This window comes from Aythya fuligula, chromosome 14, assembly GCF_009819795.1.
Source record: "Aythya fuligula isolate bAytFul2 chromosome 14, bAytFul2.pri, whole genome shotgun sequence".
NCBI lineage: Eukaryota > Metazoa > Chordata > Aves > Anseriformes > Anatidae > Aythya > Aythya fuligula.
This window is the reverse complement of record NC_045572.1, coordinates 5,432,246-5,455,797: the sequence shown is the minus strand read 5'-3', so window position 1 is coordinate 5,455,797 and position 23,552 is coordinate 5,432,246. Positions and strand designations below refer to the sequence as shown.

At 34.4% G+C, this 23,552-nt stretch overlaps 1 protein-coding gene across 1 annotated transcript in view; it reads right to left on the bottom strand.

Moving 5' to 3' along the window:
• The window catches only part of DOCK2 (dedicator of cytokinesis 2), a 187,729-nt gene that overhangs the window by 15,866 nt on the left and 148,311 nt on the right, over positions 1-23,552 (bottom strand). Inside the window, exons 34-44 of the mRNA XM_032196787.1 lie at positions 19,072-19,157; positions 14,644-14,800; positions 13,473-13,513; positions 11,430-11,520; positions 10,163-10,282; positions 8,305-8,394; positions 6,908-7,012; positions 6,091-6,232; positions 4,567-4,648; positions 1,784-1,868; positions 109-195 (exon numbers count right to left, since the gene is read on the bottom strand). Coding sequence (XP_032052678.1) covers positions 109-195; positions 1,784-1,868; positions 4,567-4,648; positions 6,091-6,232; positions 6,908-7,012; positions 8,305-8,394; positions 10,163-10,282; positions 11,430-11,520; positions 13,473-13,513; positions 14,644-14,800; positions 19,072-19,157 — 1,086 coding nt within the window. The remainder of the gene's footprint in view (positions 1-108; positions 196-1,783; positions 1,869-4,566; positions 4,649-6,090; positions 6,233-6,907; positions 7,013-8,304; positions 8,395-10,162; positions 10,283-11,429; positions 11,521-13,472; positions 13,514-14,643; positions 14,801-19,071; positions 19,158-23,552) is intronic.

Here is a 23,552-nt window from a genome sequence, read left to right as displayed (position 1 = left end):
TTTAAAAATAAGTAATGTTTACTTTGTGTGATAAACTTGATAACTATTCTGTAGATGAGGATTCATATATATACACGTTTTACAGGTTCTTAGCATGCTAATACATACCTGTGACATGGAGATGACCTCAAACCATCGTAAAATACCAGGAAGTTTGTACGCTATAACAAATGATGTTCTCTCAATCCACATAGACTATTAAAAAAGATATAAAGGAGAAAATGATACTTCAGGATTTAAAACTTCAATCTTTTCTATCTTCTGAAATGTAAGGGTGAAGATGGAAAACATATGCATATTTATTTTTGCATAAAAAGACTGCAAAAATGAATCCAGCATAGGTATTTGAACAAATCATTTTCTGATTTCAGATAAGGTCATCCTCATGCACTACGCCTGCACAAAGCAGAGAAAATAGAAAATTACCCTTGAACATTGAATTTAGTATCCATTCCTTTGCCATTACAGGTTGAATGTCTGCGGCTAAATGACCAAATGACCTACTCTTACATTCTCTACCCAGATACTGTCTCCCTCTACTTTCAAAAAGTATTTCTGCAATTAAAAGCAGAAATTGCCCTATAACAATTTGCCAGCATTCTTACTCCTTACCATTCCTTCTGAACAAGACTACATGTTGGTATTTTAAAATGCCACTAGTTCATTTGTCCTACTGCTTCTTATTGTAGTGGTATCAGCTGATGTAATATATATACTTATATGATGTAATATATATACTTATATTTCAGCTGCCAGTAGTGAGAAGTGTAATAATGAATGCAATGAAAATGTACTCCAATTCCACATATTCTACCCAATTTCCATGTATCTGAAGGAAGTCTGAATACTATTTACCATCATTAACAATGAAGACAGTCACCATTTAATTATTTGTAAAACAATTTCAAGGACTACATATACTTGGTTTCTGAACTCTCCAATCCAGAAACAAAGCCAATGTGCATCATGAATCTTGATAATAAAGTGCAAAGGTCGGATGTCAGTGTAGATCTGGCATTTGAAACACTTAATGGTGCATAAGAAGCTTGTTATGTGAAATTTAGTCATTATTTTGCTGACATTATGGTCAGCATGATTTTTTTTTTCTTTTTTTTTCTTCTTTAAATACTTTTGAAATAAATCGCTGTTCCCATTGAGGACAGCCTTAGCCATGAAGATCAGATGGTATGTTTTCATGATGTAAACTACAAAATATCTGATTTCTTTTAAACACTTGCTAAACTAAAATACAGAAACATACCACATTTTTTATGCATGACACTGAAAAGTAATTTATGGTGTTGCAGAATTCCTAGACTATTTGAACAATAAAGACTATTTCTCAACATTACAACATTATGTGTGGGAATAAAAATGATATAGGCAGCACTCTGGTTTATAAAGATTTCACAGGACTAATGAAAGCAGACAACACACCACTTCGTGTCAAGTTGGGAGCTGACAAGCATTGTAAACTACAAGAGGCAAACCATTTGGTATTTACTTACATGTTATCTTGTTTCATAATGAAAATCAGTACCTGAAAATGTTACTGCTTAATGCAAATATGTTGAATATACATGATGCTTACTTGCACATGAAACAGTGATATACCACCAAGTACATAGGAATAGCACTGAAGCAGAGGAATCTGGTTTTTAATCATTTTTGAACCAGACCGTAAAGATACAGGTTCTGTAATGAGCAATCTCAGACTAAGAGAAGATCTAGATCAGAATTCAGTCAGTCATATCTAACAGAAATGTGTCATTTGCTTACTTACAGCAAATTCATTTTCAGGGTCAACAGATCCTTTTCTGACAGGTCTTGAATAGTGGAACCGGTGGACATTGTTGGACTTATAAAAACTGAAAGATTTAAAAAAGACTATTGTAAAATACAGAATTAATAAGTTTATGTCTCCTGTTATCACAGTGAAACATTTCATCTTGAATCAGTTGAGTTTTTAATTGAAAGGAAATTTAATGCTCCAGAAAATAAAAATAAATAAATAAATAAAACACTACTGAAAATTCAGGAGACACCACTTTGGTCTGTATCTATAAACCAGGGTCAGTACGCACACTTTTAAGTATGTTTCAACTTGTGACTGGGTGCAATTTCCAGGACAAAAAATGCTAAAACTTCCAGATCGGTATTAGACACAGTAGAAGAAGGTCTATAAAAGATTTTTACTTTCTTGTACTATTACTGTGGCAGGCTCACTGCTTGTCTGCTTTACAGTACCACTTAAAAGGAGTATACTTTTTAAAAAATAATTGAGTCAACAGAGACTCACTTGTACTGAAACACATGTTTTTTCAGCCATGTCCCATTTCCAATCAATTTAATCACTTCTAACATTTCAGCTATCAATGCAGAACAATAGCTATTCAATAAACTAAATACCTAAAGCCATAATTAATCATTTCTTGTGACAGATAAGAAAATGTATATAAACACTTGCAGAGGGAGAATCGATATAAAGAAATCTCTTGCAAATTCATGTTATGTTTTTTTCTATTAGTTAATGAATCATCTCAATCACTGTGAGCATCAATGGACTCATAACCACTCACTCTTCAGCACTGATACAGTTTTGACTAAGTATTCTGTTGCCCACATAAAGTAATCTCTCTCTGAATTTATAGTTTTTATGTTCTGTTTAAACCAATGTCAAATAAAAGTTAATTTTGCACAGCAAAAAAAATCTCAGAAACATTTTACAGCACAGCTAAGCCATGTTTTGGAAGCCTAAAGAAACGCATAAATGAAGGGACCCCAAACAGTTGTTATTCCACCTACTAAGACTATCTTTGTCAATGAAGAAACAAAACAAAACAAAACAAAACAAAAACAACAGTTAAATAGTGGCAAAATGGTGCCATATCTAGCTAGATCATTTTATATAGTTCCATCTGAAAGGACAGATGTTTTAAAGCTTTTTGATAGAACAAATGTATTGCCAGCAACTAATGTAACTAACAATTAAGTGCCCAATAAAGTACACTCATAAGAATAAATCCTTCCTCTAACACTAGATTAAATTCACAATTTGGCAGAATACTACAGCTGAGATGAGTAATTACTAAATCTCCTATGTAACAAAAGACTGTACTTTATATGGAGCACTTCCCTAAATAAATCCATTATGAGTCCAAAACGTGGCTGGCACTACACTGAAATCTAGTCTAACAGGACATTTTTACAAGGTGTCTTGTGAAATTCTGATTTTAAAATGAATAAACGTTGAAATTGGGACCACAGTTCATTTATTTATCTTACTGTATAAGATTTGTGTTTGCATCTGCTGTTTTTACTTTGGTGTGTGTGTGGGGAGGCAATTCATATTTTCCTACTCTAAACTTAGTGCAATTTCAGGAAAGATTCTAAAAAGAAGGCTGCACACAGTGGTGAAAGTTGGTTTGAATCGAAGTGTGGACCAGTTATGAATTAATTAATCTCTGCTGATAAAAACTTTCTATCTTCAGTCTCTTTTTGGGAAGTCACAATACAAATGTTATTAAATAAATTATTAATTTTTTTTTCTAACAGTGTAGGCATTGCAAAGCTTCCCTTTCATGAAAAAATGCAGCTGTATAAGATTATTGGGGGAGCATTAAACTCAAGATGCCTGTTTCAGTTCAGAAGATATAATCATAGCTTGCATTTTCACGAGGCAATTAAAAGAATAGAAAGAAAATATATGCTACCTTAAATGATAGTGCTTGTACTTTATGTTGTCCTTAAGGTACAAGCTTACAAATATTCTCTTGATTTTTTTCACTGACATGCTAGTGATAAGCAAAAGCTTTTATTAACCATGTTTGCAAACATAAAAGTCCATAGGTTTCTTCAATTACCCTACTAGGAATCGTCCTCTAGTCTAACAGCTTTTCTATCAAACTGCAAAAAAATCAGGCAGAATGGACTGGGAGTTAAAAATCTCACGTGTATCAGGTCAGCCAATATTCCAATATGTGCTGTGTTTTTGCATGATCTATTAGAAGGAAGCATTATTTTTCATATGTAATCAAAATGCTTAATCAGAATGTAACATGTTGAACCTATTCTGCAGTGGGTTAGGAGTCAGAAAGAGTTAGGCAGTCAGTTCTCCAAAATATTTTGGACAATTCACTTCCCATATTTCTCAACACAATCTTGATTGTGGTAACAGTGGGAACCATTTTGCCACCAAGTGCTTTGCACTTGGCAAGGTAAATTATAACAAGATTATATTGTACAAGAGCCTTCAATTCAAACTTGCTCATACTGCCCAGTAACCTCAAAGGACCCCCCTCTTCACCACTTGTTTCACAAGCTCTGTTGAAAACTGGAGACCTTGGACACAAAGCATGGATACCACCATACCTTGTAACCATGTGTTATTCCTTAAGTGGTAGTTGTTCTTTCATGAAATGTCTAAGGGATGCATAAGTCAATAAACTAAGACAATAGAAGTTCTAAGACTCCTTGGCAAATGTCTGAGTTCACAAAATAACCAGTTGTAAAATCAGGAGTACAGACTGACTTCCATTAGCTTATCTATTGCAGAAATTCACTTACTTTATAATTTGGTCAGGTACTGCCTTATTTTTGAACCTAGGTTGCTCCTCTAGGACTGGTTGCACTGTAAAACACTGTATGTCTTAAATTGTGAATGTTAAGGTTGTACTATTAACTATCATTATGAAATACTAGTTGCTGTGAAAGGAAAAATATATTTCTTGATGAAAAATCTGCAGGCTTTGGAGTTTCATTCGTGGAGCTTTCTTGGCCAAAAAGGGAAACAATGTTAATAGAAATAAGCAAAAATTTACTAACATGAATTTTAAACTGGGCATTTTTATTTTTCACTGAGCTCAAACACCTACAGCATAATTTATCACACCGAATCATCAATTAAGTTTTAAAGCAAAGCCAACTTATAACGTCAGCATCATCTGTTACCAATTTAACTACTTAGCTTTAAGCATTTATAACGTCATGCTGTTTTTTGAAATCTGTACTTGAGTAGCCCATCTACCTGGGAGTTGCTTTTCCTATGAAGTGTTATGATTTAATCTGACTAATACGTTTGTAAATAAATATATAGTATTCTTATGTGTTTCAGTATATTTAAATCTCATACTTTCCAGTTAGATTATATAACTTTTTCTCATTTAATATATCTTTTGAAACTTGCAAATATAACTGAAAAAAATCTACTTTAAGAAAGGATAGAATAATATCCTCAAGATAAAATAAAAATATTTAAGAGACAAAAGAAGTTTATGGAAATGTGGCTCTCAAACAATGTGCTATTGTGGACAAGCCTGTAATACTCTTTTAGTTCAGTCTGCATGTAAAAATAAAGTAGTGTTACTTCTCCAGCAGGTTGCATGAGAACAAACTTAAAAGAACATATGAACCATTATAATATTACCTTGAAAATCTATAAAGGAAAATCAACAAGTGAAAAAAGTTTCTGATATAATGAGGTGGTCTCATAATCTGCTCAGCCAGTAACACTTTAAACCAGAACATGAAGTAAAAATGTGTGCAAGCAGCTGTTACAGTACTTATAAACAACAATAATAATTTAGGGCATTCTGGAAGGTGGTTAATGATTAGCATGCATCAATATTCCTAGGAAATTTCTGAGAGTGACAAAAGACATATTTTATGTGGCCAAGATATACATGTGATATCCAAGTACAGTGCCTGTCAGAACAATATTCTAGGACGAAAAGAATTTAATATCAAGTCACAAAAGGTAGGAATATGAGATAATAAGACAAGTTGCTGCATTAACTTTAGCCAATTTGAATGTTTGTCTGTTTTTGCCTCTCAGAGACAGTAAAGGTAAACTAGACACGAACTTGAACAAAAAATTCTACACCTTAGAATTGTGTAAGAAACAGGAGCAAACACCTTAGAAACAATCCATAAGAGACATGCAGGACATAAGTACAATTGCAAACTGTGCTGCCACTGTAAGAACCTTTCACCCCTCCCAGGATATTATTGTTGCACACAGGTCAACCTCTGATAGAAACAAGTTTCCCCAAACCACTTTGAATCTCTAATCTCCCATATGTTTAAGGATACATTGGCCAGGAGAGTTTTTCACATCCTCTCCAGGTGCTGAAGTGGTGTTCATCTTCTCTGCATTGGGAAACTGACTCATCAGCTGTGCCTGGAAGTCCTCTCTCCTCTCATATTCCTTCCCACGATAGATGAATACTTTGTTCTGCAAGGAATAAAAGGAATAAATACCAGATTCCTTGACGCTGAGGCAGAAGTTGCAGGTGTGTGTTTATCAATACAAAGACACCATAGATGTAAGTAAAGTAAAGAAATTCCTTTTGTTCTTGTCTCTCAAGTAAAGGAGTCTCTCAAGAAAGTCTTTCAAACACATTCTATGTTTCAAGTTTCACAGTTTCTGAATAGTAATATATAAGTTTGTTCTGCATGCTCCTTCTCCTTGGTGTTATGGAATGCCCTCATTTACAGTCAAGTCTATCCTCAAATGTGCTCATTTGTGGTTTAGTTTGCTTCATTTAACAAAATACTTATATAAAACCAGAGCACAAGGTGCAGGCTTCCTTTGGTTAGCACATTTTCACAATTGTTTTCCAATGCTTTCAAGGCATCTTTGGCCTTTAAGACTGGGAAAAAGGGGTCTTTCATTGCTTTTCATGTATGAGAAAAGCTACCATATTCATTGTATTCATTCATTAGTATGTAAGAAAGGATTTTTTTTTTTTTCTAGAAGAAAACATCAAATATTCAGGCTACTTTTACTTGCATCCAAGCAAAAATAAATCCAGGTCAAATATCCCCAGCGACTCATTTGCAACAATATACCTATAATTTTAGAAGCATATGAAAATAGGTTAGAAATAAAAAAAATATTCAGGTTTACCCTTAGAAATGTAGGGAATCCTTGGCCATAATATCCAACAGCAAAATAGTCTGGTTTAGGCCTCAGAATTTTCATGATGTTTTCATAGAACTTCGCTTGTTGAATCTAAGGGCAAAACCAACCACAACAATTACATCTGGTTTGTTTTATTTTTATTTTTTACCCTCTACAATAGTATTATAGCTATCAGCTGATATGCAAGAGCAATCAATTATGAGTTGTTAAGCTACAGCAATAAACAGTTAATGTGCATAGGACACTGCGGTGGTACATTAAATATAATACCTAGCTTAATGAATATGGCTTCTATTTCAATTATTTGACCTCTGAATCAAGTCTACCCTTAATTTACTGGTGTGGAAAGAAAAAAAAAAAAAAGCAATTACTGAAGCCATTCTTTGCATATTTTGTAAGTGTAACAGATAACATCAGTGAAATAATGCATTTAGAAAAAATCCATGCCTCAAATGTTTTCTGAGGTAAGCATCAACTCAAGCTTTTGCTCTAGCATCATGCTATGGTACTAATGATGTAAACATGAATGATAGCTTTCATAAAAAAAATGTAATGTCATGTGATTTTACTGCTTTTATTTCCTGTGCTATACTGATGAGATGTGCAACACTGCAACTTAAATGGAATTGGCAAAAATATTATCACAAATGAAAAGGTAAAGACATAACATTTAGTGGAAGGAAAAAAAGCTTTCATTACACACTACGTTATTCAAGAACATCATGTTTTGACTCCCTTGTTTTTCTTGCAGAAAGATTCAGGGATGTCTACTGAATGAACTCTAAGCATATGGTAAAGATCGTGGAAGTGTGGAATCTTGAAGGTGGAAGAAAAGAAGGTATGTGGGCTGGGGTTTTCTTTTTGGATTATTTCACTTAAATGTTCAACTACTTTCATTAAATCTGCTTAAAAAAAATAAACATCAAAACCTTTCTTCCTTCTAGCCTTTGAACCTAGTTGTAATTCCTTGTGATGTATTTCTTCCCTCATACCTGATTTGGACAGATTTCTTTCCTAAAATTTAAACAAAAATTCCAAGGAAAAATACAGCCAAATGTTTTTTCTAACATAAAGTACCACAAAGGCCTCAAAAGCCTGTCCCATCACATCATCTTTTTGTTGCAGAAAAAGAGAACATGCTCATCTCCTTGATAGGAGTTTCAAAATACTGTAATAAGTACAATAATGTCCATGCAACTTGAATAAATAGTTCTTTATGAATGTCTTCCACTGGAATTTCACAATACAGCAACATGATTCCTTGACAAATTAATTAAAAATCAATGGTAGACTACAAGCTCATAAGCAGCTCTATCTTTCTGATAGCTCTAAACTACTAATTTCTGTGACTAAAATAATTGAAGATCTGTATGGAATCTTACCAGGTTTTGGCTTAGAAGCTCATAGTCAAAAACTTCCTTTTCATACTGCTCTGCAAGTTCTTTGCATAAAGATATGGCTTCTTCCCACATCTGCAACATAACCACATATTCAAAAAGTAAGTTCAGTAATAACAAACAAGTCTTTAACACATCACTGTTTAGCTTCAGTTGTATTGATTATGCTGTCTTTATATTGCAGTCATTTATTAACTGCATATTTAGAATGGAACACCCAAGGCAATCATAAACTTCAGGAAAGCAGATTAATGTAGAGAACGAAAGTATTTTATGGTTCATTATCGGAAGGAATAAGTAAACCTACTTTTTTTTTCTTACAGTGAGGTTACCAAAAGTCACCTGAACTTTCAGATACAATAAACAACAATCATAAATCACTAGGGTACATAATATATAGAATATACTCCAAGCACAGGAGCAGTTTATGAGGGGACCGATACACGCTTCTCTTTAAAACAAACATTGCATTTTACAAGGAATTCTGAGACATACATACTCATAGGTAGCCTGGCATATGACAGCTCCCTTAGGCAGCTAGAAAATTACAAGGTTTACACTTAAATTACCACTTGCTCAGAGCAACAGCTTGTTTCTTTGCACACTATTTAATAGCTACCTCTGAAAATTACTGTAAGGAATTACAGAACTACATGGGAAGACTAGGACAGTTGCTCTCATCTGCTAAAGGTATTTCTGGAATGTAGCACAAAAAATGGTCCTAAAGCAAACTGAAACTCTCTCTCCTGAGGATATTTCTCAAATTCTGCAAATCTTCTATTTGGAGTAAAGGAGACAAAACAGTTTTTCTGAGCCTAATTCTCTACTGATGTAAGGTTGCTGGTGGTCATATGCATTATGACCATTTTTATGTAGGGCTATATACCCCTAGGCAAGATAGTTCTGAGTCCGAGAGGTGCATTCAGCTGCTTGCAAACCTACTCTGGTGTATCTGAGGAGAACAGGAATGCTAGGTAGAATACAAATCGCAAGGATTTGGTTATTCTGACACTGTGGGTGGGGACCACTACATCATAGTTACTTCAGATGCCAGGAAAAAAAATAATGCATTAAATGGTACTAAATTTTCTGCATGTTGCTGAAGCACTGAAAAAATCTCTACCTGCTGAGTTAAAGGAGGGACTTTTGTGGGGGTGTTACAGTTCTATTTTGCAAGAACCAGTGATGAATTGACTACCCCCCTTCATACCCTTGATTACAGCTGAACAAGACATACTGATTTACAGGTTTGTAAGATTGGACTTTGCAGTGGTGCAGCATTTTTCCATGCTTTCTAATCTTTTGCTTTACGTGGTGGGGGTGGGGGACAGGTCCCTCTTCTACCAGTGATTTCACATGTATTAACAGATTTCAGAGAAACTGAACTAAACTCAGGTGTTGAACATCAAACAGATACATTTTAAGTTTGGGATGCAATAAACTGACTTCTCTGGAAAAAAAAAACAACAACCTCTGTCTGGTTTTTTTTTGGGGGGGGGATAATGACTGAGTAGTTTAGAAATGCAACCTGTATAGTCTGTATTCTTTCCCTATTAAAGGAAAGTATATTCAACAGTTACTATTACTGCCTGACAGCACCACTGTCAGGAACACTGACTTCTTTCTTTATAAATATGATTATTGAAAGAACATGTTCATATTGAACAGATGTACCATGTGAATAAGCCTTCAGGACACAACTTTTACTTGACCCACATTTCAAAAAGGATTTCATATGCAATAATGAAACAAACATTTTCTTCAGAGAATACTCATTAAATGTTACAACACAAAATAACACATCAAGAAAAATTTGTGGTGTGAAAGAACTCTACAGCTCTACCTTTCCTTTGTCAAAGTATTCTATGATCTTCTCATACAAATTCTCCTTCAAGTGTCGATAGGTCTGTGAACACTGGAACTCTGTTGACATGACTTGGGGTGCACACTGTTCATCTGACCACTGAGGATAAAAACACATTAAAAAAAAAAAAAAAACAGACAAAAACAAAAGGAAACAAAACAAAACAAAACAAACAAACAAACAAAACCAAACACAGATGTTGGAATTTAACATCTTTCCCCTCAAACCTTCACCAAATCTGGGATACTGCAAGTGCTTTATTTATTTATTTTTTTTTTTCCTGTCTTTTTTTTTTTTACCCTTCCACAAAGATACTGGGAAAGGCACTGACAACATTTTCAGCACCTCTTCAAAAATGCTGTATTTCATGTAATAAACAAGACTAGACATAACATTTTAAAAACCATATTCCTCTCCAGTCCCTGTGCCAATGAGCTGAATAAAAAACTAAGGGAGCAAGTTGGATCATTTTAAGTAATGTCATCTTGACTGATTTTTTTTTTTTTGTATAAAATACATGCACATCATCTTTATCTACACCAATACATTATATACACACCTTGTATTTTTGCATGATCAGAAAAGTCAAAAAGAAGTTTAATTAAAACAGTACTGTGGAATGCAAAATTTAGATGGTTCTGCACAAAAATAAATTCCACAAGAAATCTTAAATTAATGTTCAAAAAACTTTACATTTTGAATTTTCCCTTGAAATGGAAATGCTTCTTACTGATCATCTCTACTGAAAACATCAGTTACAATGAGAATAAATACTAGCTGTAGAGAAAATAATTAGCAACTATGAAAGAAAGGAGGCATAATTTGTCACTGTGGTACATACTATTTAAAATTGCAAGTCAGGTGTCCCCCTGTGATAACTTAAAAAAGTGTTTAATTCTTATAATTGCTATATTTGGAACAGCAAGAAAGTAGTAAAATGAAAAACACAAGGAAGCTAAATAGCTTCAGAACTTGCACACACTCTTTTCACTTTGAAAAATATTTTTGCCATAATATTTAGTTTTACCAACACGTGACATCGAATCATTTATTGAAAGTAAAATTTCAACAATTAACGTTATTTTTTTTTTTTGACCTATGACAGTATTTGAAAGTAGAAACTTGAGCACTCCTGAGGAAAGTAACTAAAATACAGTGTATTGGAAATTAAGACAAACACTTTTTTTATTTGTAAATTTTAAAAATGCAAAAGCTTAATTATATATTGACTTTAGAAAAATCTAACCTTCAAGAGCCATGTATGGAGCAGAAGGGTATAGGCAGCTTCTGTGTAATTCTCACAGTCTAAATGAAGATCTCGTAATTTATACAAATATCTGTTAGAGGAGAGAACAAGAGTTAGTCCAGATAGTAACCTGACTTGAATTCTAAGTATCAAAAATATTCTAGATAACTTCTAGATAATGGAAACCTGAAAGATGTCATGCAGTCACTACCCAAAGGGTCTTCAAGAGTGCTCCGAGAGAGGCTAATGTCTGCACATTTTTTTCAGGCTTTTTTGTCCTCTTTGTATACTGAAACATTGTGAAAAAAAGTAGGGGAAAGAGCTAACCTCTTTGTGAGAACTAAGAACTCCACTTCTGGGGGGAAGAAGTGTGCTTTGGCTTGAGGTCTACATCAGACCTCTGTGCCCATTATTTCTGGACTGTTATTGTTATTGTTAGTTTTGGACTCCTCACTACAAAAGGGCTGCTTTTGTGTATAAATATGTATAATAAAGTGCAAGAGGCTGGTGAAGGGACTAGAAAACAAAGACTTATGAGAAGCAGCTGAGGGAACTGGGGTTATTTAGGCTGGACAAAAGAAGGCTGAGGGAACACCTCACTGCTCTCTACAACCACCTGAAAGGAAGCTGTTGGTCTCTTTTTTGAGGTGACAAGTGATAGGACACGAGGCAACGTTGCCTCAAGCTGTGACAGAGGATGTTTAAACTGGATATCAGGATGAATTTCTTCACAAAAATGGTGATTAATCATTGGGAAAGGCCGCCCAGGGGAGTGGTGGAGACCCTATCCCTGGGGGTATTTAAGTGATGCCTGGATGTGGCACTAAGGGACATAGTTTAGTGATGGGAATTGGTATGTCAGGTTCATGGTTGGGTTTGATGATCTTCAAGGTCTTTTCCAACCTAGATGATTCTATGATTCAATAATAAAAAGAGCTGCCTTTCACTGTAGCAGTTTTTGATTGCATATAAATACATTGCACGTAAATAGATGAAAGCACAATGGTTAAAAAAATGGTAAAGAATAAAAAAGGAAAATGCATGTCGAGAAAGATAAAGCAGGTCCCTGTACAACTTGGCAAGGTGGTAAGGGCAGAATATCTGTTTTATATTGGCAATGTTCTTGATCCCTACAGCAGCATTGCTGCTATCATCCCAACCAATGCCTTCCACGGGACTTAAGACACACCTCTTCCACCAGCCAGATAGGAAAGAAAAAAAAAAAAATAATAATAACCTTCGCAATACAAGGTGTTACTATTCTCAGTTGTTGATGCCACTTAAAATGTGCCCCCCTCAGCAACGTCCCACAGGGAGCATTGTTTCGTTCCCATCCACTCCAGTTCATAGCTCCATATTTAGCACCTTCAATGCTCATCCCAGCTGGGATTCTGGTCTTTGCACTACAGTAGCTAAGGGGGAGGAGATTGTGCAGATTTTGTAGAATGAACAGAGAGGCAGGAAACTGAGCACTTAAACAGCAAGATTTGCTGTAGCTCATGTGCAAAACCCTTGGGGACAGTAAGAGGCTATGTCATGCAAAAAATAATTTGCCAGTATAGCTATAGCTCTTAGAGAAAAACGTTTTACCAGTAATTCTGCATTACATGTGGTGTTGCATATTTAAAGAGACTTGGCAGACTGCACAATTCTAGAGAACTTGTTTTTTCGTGCCATTCTAAATGTATGATACACCTTCCATCAAACCTCAGGTCTAACTACATTTTCTTTATTTAAAACAATAGACAATGAATGTTGAGTGACTTGGATCAGCTAGAAGTTCATGCCTGGAGAAAAAAATGCTGCCAATGAATACATTTAATGAACACCAAATTGCTGAGGGCCAGACAAAAAATAGATTAAAAATATAAATGAGACCAGGGCTACAACAAAGTCATTGTGGATAGTAAACTACCATTAAGTAACAGAAATTCAAGTACAGTGATAAAATAATAATAATAATATATAATAATAGTATAAGATAATATATAAGAGAACATTATTGCCATCTCCAAAGCAGACCAAACAGAGCAGCAACCATACCTGATATACATCCCTTCACGGTTAATGTCCTTGTAGAAGTTCTAGAGACACAAACATTTAAAAGTTATTTCCTAATCTCTTTTATTAAAGCACAAGATATGAATATTTTGCTGAGGTTTTGCTTTTCTTGCTAATATTAGAGTGCAAGAGACACATTACATACAAACTATCTTAAGCTTAAGCCTGGCACTACTGCTGCTTCAATTAATATTATAATTAGTTATTAGTACTTGTTTTTATTACAAATTAATAATATATGTACACTTCTTCCAGTTCATTAATGAAATCATCAGTGAATGTTTTCCTGTTGGAGAAGAAGATAATACCATTATCCAAAAGCATTAATATAACAAACTACATGCTCTGGCTACACTTGGTGGCCATGATAGAAGCTGGTATTTATTGATATTTATGCAAGCAACATTATTGTGCAATGTCTGTAAAGGGGCTCATTACAGGTGTAAGTCCGTTTTTATCAGCATAACACTTTAGCATGTATTTGAGGTGCTTGGCTGTGCAAAACATCACAAAGATTGCCTCCTTAAGAATTGCAGAAATGTATACCACCTTGCACAGTGATTATTAAGGAACTGTGAGTCTGTGCATGTATATATGCATCATGTTCTCTTTTCCACCTTTAAAGCTGATAAATGTTCATTTTCTGCTTAGAGTAAACTTCCTGGTGGAGGAATATCTGTATGTGATGTTCTCACTACGAAATAGTAATAGAACAAAAGATGGGGTGGCCTACAACTAGATAAGAGACTTAAATATCTTCAGCACCTTACTGCAGGTGTATCTTGCATGCTTCTTCCCCAGATTTAAAAAATAGAATTGCTGAGCTGCTAAAGCAGAAAGCAGGTAAATTCCTTGTGCTGTTCCAAAACTTTACTTTGCAAATACCCACTGTTACACTAAGCCTATCAACAGGTAAAGGTGTGTAAGTAGTGGACTTCATTATTTATTCACAGAATAAAAGTGGATAAAACATGCAATATTGAAGAACTGAATGGACATTGCATGTTTATGCATATATCCATGCAAATGAATAAAACAAGTTTGAATCATTATTTGAGCACTGTAGACCAGTCCCTTCTCCACAAAGATTTACTTTCACCTTTGGTGACTGGATTATGAAATTCTCATACAAGAATTACAAGAAAGAACATACCAGCAAGTTTACAGTGCAGCTCATGCGATTGTCCTTGCTTTCATCATTCATCACAGTTCGGTAATCCAGCAGCTTCTCCAGGAGACCTTTAACTAGGTTGACGAAGCTTTCAACCAAGTTAAAAATGCCAGGATACTGACTTGCACACTCTGTAAGACTGCAAACACAAACAAAATGATTTTAGAGTACTGTCAAAATCAGCAGCCCATCAGCTGAAACTATGTTTGGACATGAAGGCAAACATAGAATTAGAGCTACAGCAACTGCAGACTGCATTGTAAATTCCCTTTGCGGGCTGATAATTTAGGCATCCAGAGTCATACAAGATGACATATATGTATTCTTTTTTCCTGTCCAACAATTACTGCAAATTCAAGGCAATACTCACAATTCCAGAATCAAATAAAATTGCACCTGTGGTATAACATGAATTCAGTTCTCTTCAGTGCCATGCTATGGAAATAAACATTAGACTTCACTTTCCTTGGTTATCATGCACAATAAAATACAATCATTTTTTCCTTCTCTTGGTATGGTTATGTGTCAGTAGAAAGTTTGAATCAACAAATTTTAAGTCTAAAAAGACATTCACTAACCAGACCCTACCAAAGCAATTTGCCCTTTAGAAGTAAGCAAAAGCAAACAAAATTTCTGTGGGTTCAAAAATGCAGTTAGTCACCTTTTGATAAAAACTACAGGAAAGTCAGTTTTATACAATATCAGCAGATTCCTACTTACGTTAACAAAATATTAGCATATGCTGTTCCTATTAAGTATTGGACTGATTTAAGAGTATATACAATTACAAGTGTAGCTATTGTCCTATATGTGTGTGTGCATATATATATTTATGTATGCACAAAAGTAATTACTAGTATATCAGGCAAATATAATAATATATCAAAATCACCATGCACCTCATAGGAAAATGGTAGGAACAAGATAGCAATTGTAAAACCCACCCTGAAACTATTCTGTGTGCTAAAGTTGAGCAGTTTCAAGAATATATTATTCATAATTCCTGGCCTCTTAGTTTTTTCTCAATCTGTATGCAAATTCACTTAATAATTTATGATTAATTTTTAAAGAAATACTCAGTTTTTAACTTTCATTATACAATTTTTAGTTTTAATTAATCACAAAAATAAGTTTATACTCCTCAGAATCACATTAACTTTCTTCAGAAACTACATATTCATAATATCTTTGACTGCAAAGAAACCCTCCAAGCTTGGGCCTAGACTGGGGTCTCAGCAAAGTACTCAGTCTCAAAGTTCTCACTCAGAATAAAAACACATCTAATGTTTATTCCTATCCAAAGGAAAAGTCCAAAGGTTGAAAATAGAGTTGTTTTTTTTCCTGAAACAGAGTGTGTGGACATGTGCCTGAAAGAACATTTATATTGTACAAGATGTGAGAGACAACGGCTAACCGCTTGAAGAAATAACTGAAATAATTAAATTACCGAAACATGGCTTTTGATATTAAGCATACAGCAAACTTAACTGTGTTTAACTGGATGTTAAATATTAAATGATCGGAAGACTTGACAACCAATAAAATAGGCTGGAGCATGTTAAATGGTATTTGTGGAAAAGAAAGTAAGAAGGCCTCAGATTTATAGAGAAGACTGGAATACTACACAGGATGAATTATTTTATGTATGTACATATTAGAAATGGGATAAAATGCTAACAAGGGCAAGTACAGTCACCTACATTAGTAACTAAAACATGTCAGGATTCATTATCTGAGCCCGAGAAGAGGTTCAGCACAACTTGCATTCATAAAGCTTGATTTTGATTCTCCTCCATTTCCTGCAATGGGGTAGCCTTGTCTACTGTGCTAATTAACAATGCCTTCTCATCTGTTCCATATTATCCCAGCTCTTCCATGATGTTGTCTGAGACAGCAGAGGACATAATTCTGTCATAGTGCATGCTAGAATTTAGAACTATGTACAACAATAAGGATTGCTGTTTAGATTTCTGCTGACCCTGTTTAATTTGATAGGCACTGGCAAGTTCACAGCAACCAACTAGTGTGGGTAAGTGCTGGTTGCACAGGTAAGCACCAGAATACAGCTATTGGCTCACCTAAATATCTGCATTTAGGTGACAACTGGAACTGTGCACAGTTACAGGAAATTAGTTGATGAAAATGAGACCAAAGGAAAAAATCTGGAGTACAACTTAACTGTGTTAGTTTTAATAGTTAAAATTTTAATAGTTAAAATTTAACTATTCAGTCAGTCCTACAGCAGACAGGTCACCAGCCTCTGTTTCAACTATCCCTCTACATACATCATTAGAGAACTTCAAGGATGAAACAAAAAATCTGAAGATAATATGAAGTGACATCTTTAGAGTTGGAAATCTTTAAGTGTCTTGATGTATTGTAGAGTGTGAGAGAGTACAGAGAAAAAAATACAGTAAAAATGTTAAAAGGTAAGTCAAAGGGAAAGGAAGGTACCCTGGAAAACCAGGAAGATCAAACGTTATGTAGGATATCTGATGAGACAAATCAACTGCATTGCTGCAAGATGGGGTTTATCTGGATAGGTATTCTCTAGAAAAATAATCGAAAGCAAGAGTAAACTGAAAAGATTGCAAACAATGTTACACAGCTCAGAAAAAGGATCTAATTGTCAAATGTGTCTTATATATGAGAATGAAGGAATATTTTTCTCTTAGCGTGTCTTACATCTCAGTTTGAATACATTCTCCAGCTTTAAGGTAGCGTAGTATTTCAAAACAGCTGTAAAGATTGTAGGAATGTGCAGAAAACATGGTATATAATAAATTGAAATATTGGGGCTGTTAACCCTAAAGAGAAGAGTAAAGGAAACTTGACAGCAACCTTCCATTCTTTTAAAATCTTCTATGAAGAAAAACAGAATAAATGATTCGTTATGTGGATAAAACAAGAAATAACTGGCTTAAACTGAGGCAAGGAAGATTTAGTATACATGTTTGGAAGAAAACTTACTAGCTGCAAGGAAACCTAAGCACTGCAATAAATGCCCACTGTGTCTACTGAATCCCCAGTATTAGAGATGATGAATTGTACTGACAGTTTAGGCAGGCAGCATAGTTCAGCCTTTGTAGCAGTGCAACTGAGAAAACTATCTACTTTCAGGTCTCTTCTAGGTCATACCAAGAGCTAGTCTGAATATTTCCTAAGACTGGTAGCCAAACAGTAAACATTCAAAGATGAAACAACAGTTTATTGCTCTCAGTTTACATATGCATTGCATAATAGGAAGTGAAAATGACATTTTTAAGACTTCATCTTTCCTTGCTAACATATAAGTTTCAATGAAGTTTTCTGTAGCTTAAGAAGTGTTAGTACTGTTTTCAATCCTGCCTCTCTATACTTCATCTGTCTCATCATAGGAGGGAAGCTAAACTAATCAATATTTAAATGGTGTTTGACTCAAATGGTATTTGATTTAAATGGGGATTCTAATTAGAATATAATTAAATATTATTTACATAGTATTTACACATTAATTGTTCATATAATAGAGTATTTACAAGATTATGTTTTCCTTAAATACAGATTTTTTCTATTGTGGCATACACAGGGATTTCATGCTTCACATGAACTGGGATGCGATTTGCAAAGACGGCTACGCCCCCACACAAAAATACAATACATACAAAGTAGCAGGCTGTGAGAGCATCAAAAACACACAGTCAATGCTACAACGTCTATGTCTAGTTTCTGATGTAGCAGAAGTGCTATAGCGTTTTTAAACTTAATAACTAGTTAGGTCATTGGTGCTTGAAAAAGCATGTGAGGAGTTATATTTTTCTCACTGCTACAGTCTGTAAGTCACAAAGCCAAGAACAGTCTCAGAGGTAGGCACAAAGGTACCACCACTGTCCAGCAAATTGCACATGCCCCTGCCTCTAATGAAGACGCAGCTACAATGTGTGAGAATAAAAACGTAGATGGCCAAAACAATGAGGAGGTGCTATATCAGCTTTTAGAACTTCTTCAAAACATTTTTATTAAATCATATCCCTTTACAATACCTAGACATTGAGAAAGCAAGACAGACTGTTCAAAATGCTCTTTTCTTATTATTGTGACATAAAAACAAGGAAGGCTACAAGCAAAAATGGGGAAAGTAAAAAGTTTGGATTATCTTTGCTTTGAAGTTGGGTAGAGAAAGTAAAGTTAAGTATAATTTCTTCATAACATTGGTGGAATACAAAATACTGAAAAACAATTATGCAAACAGTTTCAATGGGCAAAACTACAATGCAAACCAGGTTTACTGAAACAGTATGCTATTTCTAGTCCCTTGACGGAAAAAAATCTTCTTAGTTTTGACTTCATTATAAAGAAATTCACCAATTTGAGAAGATAGAACAATAAGATAACAAATCCTGAAGACATTCGCTGTCATCCACTACTTACATTGACTCAAACAACTGCATGTAGTGTTCATCTCCACGTCCTCCTTCCACCTCATGGTCCAACTTCAAAATGATTTCATTTTCAAACTAAGAAAGAAAAAAAAAAAATCAAAACTGAGCAAGTATCTGGAGATGAAACACATTGCAAATTGGTATCAGAAGAATATATTTATGTAGCTATATCAGATATCTGGAAACTAATGGTAACTTGCAAAACTGTTGTTACAAGTATGTATTCAAGTTGTCAGTACTGATGGCTTGGCACCTCTTCAGTGTCATTAACTCCAACAAAATCTCTGGAGAATTTCTAGGTTAGCAATACTCCATTACCTCTTAAATAAACAGAAGTACATGTCAGATTATATTTCAACCCAGCACTTTGCAGGTTCACACTTGAATTACATAAAGGCTTAAAAATGCCATTGTGTTGTTACGATATGAATATAAAATGATGATTTGTCACTTCAAAGCACTTGCAATACTTTACACACAGGAAATTGCCTTACCATTTTGAAAGGGTTAATCCAATCTAACATGTTCAGATGATATTTGTAATTACTTTTTCAGGCTTTACCATATTTTATGCAGACTGTATTCAAGCCCAGGTAATGAAAACCATAGAAACTACATTACATTCATATAGTGTGTGTGTGTGTGTTTGTTTTTTCCCCTCTCCAAGTACATTACTAAAACATTAGGATATGCATGCTCAAAAATGTTATTGCAAAGTTATACAGAGATAAAAAAGATGATTTATTTGTTTATTACATATAAAATGAAAAACACCAAGGTATTTTTTATTTGTTTATTTAAAATAATTTATATCAATTGTCAATGTACTGGGAGATGGTTTCAAGAAAAATATACCCCCATTAATACACTCTGGTGTAGACCCATGCATTTTGGACCAAATTACTGGGTGTACTGGCCCACTGGTGTCCTTCAGACATGATCTAAAACAATTCAGAAAAACATGAAGTGCTCCAAAGAACTGATTTTAAAATAACATGTTAACTGTGGAAAACAGAAGACTAATTAAAAGTGATGTAATATAGAAATACTACATGGCAGAAGATAATTTAGTTCAATAAACTTAGCAAAAAGAAATACTGACATGAAAGTGTTGCAGGCTTTAAAATAATGATAATAAAAATAATGATAATAAAATAATGATAATAAAAATCACTAAAAGGCAGTCAGTCCATTTGCATAATTTCTCCCAAGCTTCAAATATTGTCCTGTAAAGAAACTGATATATTTTTGCACCTTCATGCTGGAAACCCAGCACAAATAATAACTATATCACCAAAGGAAATCCCCTTCAAGGCAGAACCACTCTTCTATTAACCAATTTCTAACTGGCTCTAACTACAAAGGGAATACCTTTTATACTCTCTGGTTACCTAAGTTGGTTTGACCTTGTTCTGTGCTTAGCCTTCACTGAATACCTTCATTGCTTCTAAGCCCCTTTTCTGACTTTTCTTTGACTCTTCATTCTTTGACATCTTTTTGGCTTGTTATATTCAAGCCTGAGAATTTATAAAAACATTTCAAGATTCATCACCTTGATTCATAGGCTGTACTTTCAGCACTGCTGAAAGTCTGCATATACCAATTCACTACACTGCCATTTCATTTGGGTATGCCCTCTGAAAGGAAGTGCAATAGATGGATCTCAACGTCTTACTGCAGCTAAGTCATTCCTTGTTCTTATCCAACTAATTGTATGTTCCGGTATAATATGAGAAATCAACTTGATATAGATTTGTAAAGGAATTGCACAACTGGAGAATAAAAAATTTATAATGTTTTTGAAACACTCCTAAAAACTTGATGTGGCTTTGATTGTCTGTTTTTGATCTTGACACAGTCACCACGTCTCATTCCACATCCCCATATTTTACCTAAAATTTTTGAATATCGTATGAATAGATTACTTAGATCTGGCAAATATTATATTCATTTTTTTGTTTCTAATATTTTGTGTAGGTATTGTACGTGTTGTATTGTTAAATACAGTGTGTTAAGACAGCAGAAAGGAAGACTGCTCATTTACATTGTCTGTTCTATTGCCCTATGAGTCAACTAGAGATAAAAAAACAAAGATAGCTAGTGCTCTGAGAGTAAACATGCAAGCTCAGATGTGAAATTTCTTCTAAAGATGTAGCACAGGAAAGACAAGAATGCAGAAGAGCACAGATTAGAAGATATTTGAGAGAAGCCATGAGCTCATTTGAAGCAGAAAGCACATCTGAAAAAGGCTTCTCTTGGTACTAAAGAAATTTTTGCGTTCTAGTAAAATTTAGCCTCGGATATAAGAAGCCTTTGGTGTCCTTTCACATAGCATTTTCAAGAAAAATGAGAAAAATCTACCACAAAGTTCTAGACAAGACATTAACCCATCAAGACGCACAGAAAAACAGACAAACAAAAAATTACAAAATTAGAGCTATGTTGAAATCAATCTCTATTGCTCTATGTGGATAAAGAGATAAAAAAAAAAGCATTGTGTCAGAGAAGTCACTACTGTGCTGACACAGAAAATTATTCAAGAACAAGATTTTTGGCATATAAATAATTCTGTTTTGTCCCAGTATTTCAGTGTAATTGAAAGCTTTGACAGATGAGGATCCAGATCATCCCTTAAGAGAACTGGCAGCTTTTCATGGTAGAGAGAAATGCTATAATGTTTTACATTTGATGCTATCAGATGACCACAATGCTAGGTATTTTTCCTCACTTAAATATATCATCATCAAAACATTCAATTCTTGCCAAAGTAGCTAAGCCCAAGGCTTAGCAATCATGATGGCCAAGTATTCCCAGTTTTTTCTCCATAATATTATGTGTCCTTCATTTTTTGTGTCCTGAGATTCGGTTGAATGGGACCAGCTAATAGCAAAGATCATTTATTTCAGAAAATAATCCAATCAAGTGATTTTGCCCTTAAAATCAAGATGTAAGAAAATGTTAAAATAACACCTTAAAAAAAGAAAGAGACATATAAGCTACATAATATGTAAAAATCTCTACTGGAACATCCTTAGAACTGCCCCTGAGGGCAACATAAGAAAATCCATTCTATTCACATTTATTTTAAAGCTAATGAAAAAGTATTACATGCTCACTACCTATTTACTGTAAAAAATTCTCAGGTTTCCTTTCCTCACAGTATAATCCCATACTGAGACCGTAGAACTAGCAGGATTACTCAACCTGTATTCATCAAAATGACAGCAAGAAGCCATGCATCCAGCCTGAGATCTGCTGGGTCATCCTGATTCTGCAAACTGCTGTGGGGACAGAAGACTGGTTGTTGCTTCTCTCAAGGAGCTTTGAAAGAATGTCTTGAGTAGCCTGACTTCTACATTCATTACACAAAAAGCAAAAAATGAAGAACAGAAAATTAGGCTACACTCCTTTTTCGCTAAGGGTAGTGTGGGGGAAGGAGCAATTTCAACCACTACATATTTATCAGACCAAAGAAAACCAACAAAGTCACAGCTGCAAACATGTGAATCCAAAATTGTGCATACAGTACCCAATGCAGCAACTGATAGATGTGCTTTAAATAGAAATATTTGAACACTTCACAAGGAGTTGATGTGATAACACAAGAACTTGGATACATGCTGTGTAGTACATGCTATATAATGCCACTGACAGACAACTTTGCCAACTCAGCACCACATGTAGCATATTTTGAGATGACTGAGTACAAAAGTAATGTACTTACAAAAGTAATCATGAAAATATGAATATCATCATTTTAAATGCACTGTTTTATGAAATAGTTAAAATAGTGTGGAAGTCTGAATGAAGAAAGTAGAGGAAGGGGAAAACAGGATATATATTTCTATTTTTTATCAGTGAGATGCTTACATATAAAAAAGGTCATTGCTGAATGTGAATGTATGCAAACCAAACATGCATACTACGCATATGACAAATAGAAATGTTAATAGCAGTATAGAACTAACTCCAGTAGAACTGAGCACCACATAGCCATCCAATATTTCAACAAAGTTTGCAGCAAATATTTAATCTCTGTGGCACACTGAAAAGGAGACAATGCTTCCCAAAATAGTTAATGACTTCAGATCTCAGAGGCTTACTTAAGAGAATTACTTATCATAAGTTTTTCAGAGAAAATTGAAAAATGTTTACTGGAAACAGCAGTATCCTATTCTGATTTTCTGATTTAATCTGATTTAAGTAGAAAAGTATTACTACATTAGTACTCTTTCTGCATTTTTTTTTAAATAGGTGTATCAAATAAGAGGGAATCTTATTTATTCTTGAGAGGCCATAAAGAATTCTGGTTTGCTAGGAGAGCTAATATGTCATGATCCAGAACAATTCTTTGTTCTCTCTGTCATTTGGAGGTTTTGCTACTCTAATAGTAGCTCTTTTCTGTAATTAGAATCCAAATTAAAGATTGCCAGAGAAACAGTACATACCATACCAATACGAGAAAATAAA